The 3114-nt window shown below is 40.4% G+C and overlaps 1 protein-coding gene across 1 annotated transcript; it reads right to left on the bottom strand.

The window, feature by feature from the left end:
* Window positions 1–101: 101 nt before the first annotated feature.
* LOC109474387 lies at window positions 102–2474 on the bottom strand. Its single transcript, XM_019774689.1, has 5 exons — window positions 2439–2474; window positions 1868–2024; window positions 1124–1308; window positions 590–749; window positions 102–240 (listed from the first exon to the last, which is right to left on the bottom strand). The coding sequence occupies exons 1-5, from the start codon at window positions 2472–2474 to the stop codon at window positions 122–124; spliced, it is 657 nt and encodes a 218-aa protein (XP_019630248.1). The 3' UTR covers window positions 102–121.
* Between the last annotated feature and the right edge of the window lie 640 nt (window positions 2475–3114).

The raw sequence follows: 3114 nt of genomic DNA on the forward strand, positions 1-3114 counted from the left end.
TATACCGGGTATTCACAGTTAACATGACTTGGCAGTGTAAAATATATATGTATGTAGTATACTACTACTAGTAACTTCTATACAACACACGTGGTGCTATTGCTTGGGCAGTTTCATTTTGTCACTTTGTTCTCTTTACTTCACACTGAAATGCTAAAGAAGTACAGTACAACTTACGCCACTTCTGTGTCAAGAGGTCCATCACTTCATCCTGCATCATCTTCTTGGTGTCATCTTGGTCTGAAAATGACAGCACGATTGCTCACTTAAGTACTTTATCTTCTCCATTTTAACACTAAGGATCAGATGTGTAGCATTACCAAAGTGTTTTAAAAAGAAACGTTGAATACCTGACCAACATCTGTACTTGTATAGTCGTTATAACCGCCTTTTGACGTAACACACCAGCTTTGTAGGCACGCGGCGTGGCAGCAGCTGGTTACATTACACCGATTGACTTGTTACATCTAGCCTTTGGACGTCTGACTCTAAATGTTGTTTAAAACTAACATGTATTGTCTAGTCCTAACCATTCCTGGCTGAGGTAAACCTTACATTTGCTTGATTCCACCTGTAGTATGATACTTACCCCCTCCTGAAACAGATGTTCCAAACTCCCACAGCAGATCTGGATGTTTTTCAGCCATGTACTTCAGCCCAGCATCTGTACCATGCTGCATGGCCTTGTTGGTGTTATGGTTTACAGCCATGAAGTAGGCATCGCAACCACAAGACTGCAATTTGTTCAGCTGTAATAATTGAACACAACATATAAAATGTGAAATGCCTCAGTATAAAAGCTTGACAATTCCTATATTATAAATCTTACCAAAAAAAAATTAAAATATAAATCTAAAGTGAAGCTATAACAAAGGGAAAACAAAATTTGTCCCCCAAGAAATAAGAAATGGTGTCTTGGGGTGTTATGAGTTACAAATTTTTTGGAGAATACCAGACCACCTGCTGTGGTCATGTTTTGGGGACTCAGTGCCTGCCAAAGAAAGTTGCCCTTCTTTAGGTGACCCCTATGCTGTAACAAATCCTGGTGAGAACCCTGACTAGTAGTAATCTATTGCTTAGGGAGAGCCCAAGTGTAAAAAATTTCATATTACAAACACTCAACTGTTTCCTTTGCCCTCTTGTACAGCTTTCTTACTTCCCTCTCCCTGGCATCTTCGCTTACATGTATCTCCTGGGGAACGGCAGGCTTCATGGTTGCTGCTCTGCTATTGTAGGCCGCCTTCTGCTCCTGTCCCATTCCCCTCCAGGCACTGGCAGCCTGCGTAGTCACGCCATTTCCAGATTTACCTTGAAGGATATTATTGTGATTAAACACTAGCATTCAATTGCTCAAATATAACTTCAGTCTTAAGTCATTTTAGTTTGGGCCAAACAAATTCAATCTCTATCCAAAACACAATTACTCAAAACAATTGGATAAATGTAGTTTTGGCTATCATATTACTAAGTACATGTACCTTTATGTCTAACCTTCATTGACATTCGATCTCTCTTTTCCATTGCATGTTCTCATCATTTTGATGAAAATGAATAGGAAGTAAAGGGAAAACAAAGTATATTACTGATGTCCCACCTGCTAGCAATTGGACAACAGTTAATGATAAGGGGTCACCGATACAGTGTCTGGTTCATGTGATACTTCTATAGATACATTGTGCTAGCTAAGAGAATTATAGCAAGTGAATCCACAACAAACAAAAATAAACGACATTACACACATGTACATGTATAATGCTGCATTGCCATCCACTCCTTATTGATTATACTAGACTAAGTATACATCATTATATGCACTTAAAATATGGCCTACCAGCCTGGGTACAACCACTCATTTGTTAAATGTTACCTCTGAAAAACTCCCTCTTGAACAGATTGTATCCACTAATGGCTCTCTGCCTGGTGATGGAGAAGGTGTCGGCGTCGGCAGATGTGGAGGGTGAACTTGAAGTCGAGGGCCCGGCATTCTGCTTTCTGAATTTGGTCTTCTTGTTCCCTATCCAGTCCTGTACGGGTCATAATGAAATTCAATTATGGTGTCAACATGTACATGTCACAGGGGAGATTGGAATCCAGGGGAATCTGGAATCCTCCTAGGGGAATCTGGAATCCTCCTAGGGGAATCTGGAATCCTCCTAGGGGAATCTGGAATCCTCCTAGGGGAATCTGGAATCCTCCTAGGGGAATCTGGAATCCTCCTAGGAGAGATTGAAATCCTGATATTCAGATCCCAATTCAGTTGTAGAAATACTAGAACTCTTAGATTGAATCTTTTCACACCTAAACTTTCTCCTAGGGGAAAAAGGAATTCCAATCTCCCCTAGGAGGATTCTGGATCCCCCTGGATTCCAATCTCCCTTCTGACATATACATATTTAGTTGGTCTTGAAGAAAAGGGTCAAAGAATTGATATGACCTACTTTGAAAGTATTCCAACTTTTTTTATTAGACAACATGACAGTACAAAAACACAGTGGTATCGCACTCTAGCGAGATGTTAATTTTCACGCCACCACTGAAAGAAAAAAGTAAGACTGACAATAACAGATATAAACTAGAAAGGCCAATATTTGCTTGGAGCAAATACAGCGATGGGTTCACCACATTTTACGACATGGCAGGGAAAGAATGAGAAACACAAGGGAAAACAATGATTTACATTGATATAACTATAATATGAAGTAACATACAACTAAAACAAGAAGCCATAGGTGACAATCCTCCGTTTTATATATTTCAATAAAATCCCAAGCGTCAACGCCAGACCTACTGTGCAGACATTATAATTTCACTGTGGGGTCAATATTCATTGTGGGGTCGTCTGGCGTAGCGGCAGAGTGCGCGACTCGGAACTTAGAGTCCCGGGTTCGAGTCCTGACATGCCACCGATCTTGTGCCCTTGGGAAAGGCACTTTACACGACTTTCCTCACTTCGCTCAGGTGTAAATGAGTATTGTCCTGTCATGTGTTTGTCCCCTGTGTTGGTGGCGGCATTAATATAAGTTGAAAAAACTTGAGTGTGTCGTCACCACGTCTGGTGATTACATGTTGGAATAAAAAAAAAAGACATTATAATTAGGCAACGGTTAATACAAT

Source organism: Branchiostoma belcheri, unplaced genomic scaffold (genome assembly GCF_001625305.1).
Source record: "Branchiostoma belcheri isolate BF01 breed outbred unplaced genomic scaffold, Haploidv18h27 scaffold307, whole genome shotgun sequence".
NCBI classification, from domain to species: domain Eukaryota; kingdom Metazoa; phylum Chordata; class Leptocardii; order Amphioxiformes; family Branchiostomatidae; genus Branchiostoma; species Branchiostoma belcheri.

Excerpts from the sequence above, each read along its gene's own strand:
- LOC109474387 (XM_019774689.1), bottom strand. The coding sequence starts at position 2,474 with ATGTTGTCTAATAAAAAAAGTTGGAATACTTTCAAA. Across the intron at positions 2,025-2,438 it reads AAAGTTGGAATACTTTCAAA|GACTGGATAGGGAACAAGAA; the intron begins GTAGGTCATATC and ends TGACCCGTACAG. Across the intron at positions 1,309-1,867 it reads CAAGAGGGAGTTTTTCAGAG|GTAAATCTGGAAATGGCGTG; the intron begins GTAACATTTAAC and ends ATATCCTTCAAG.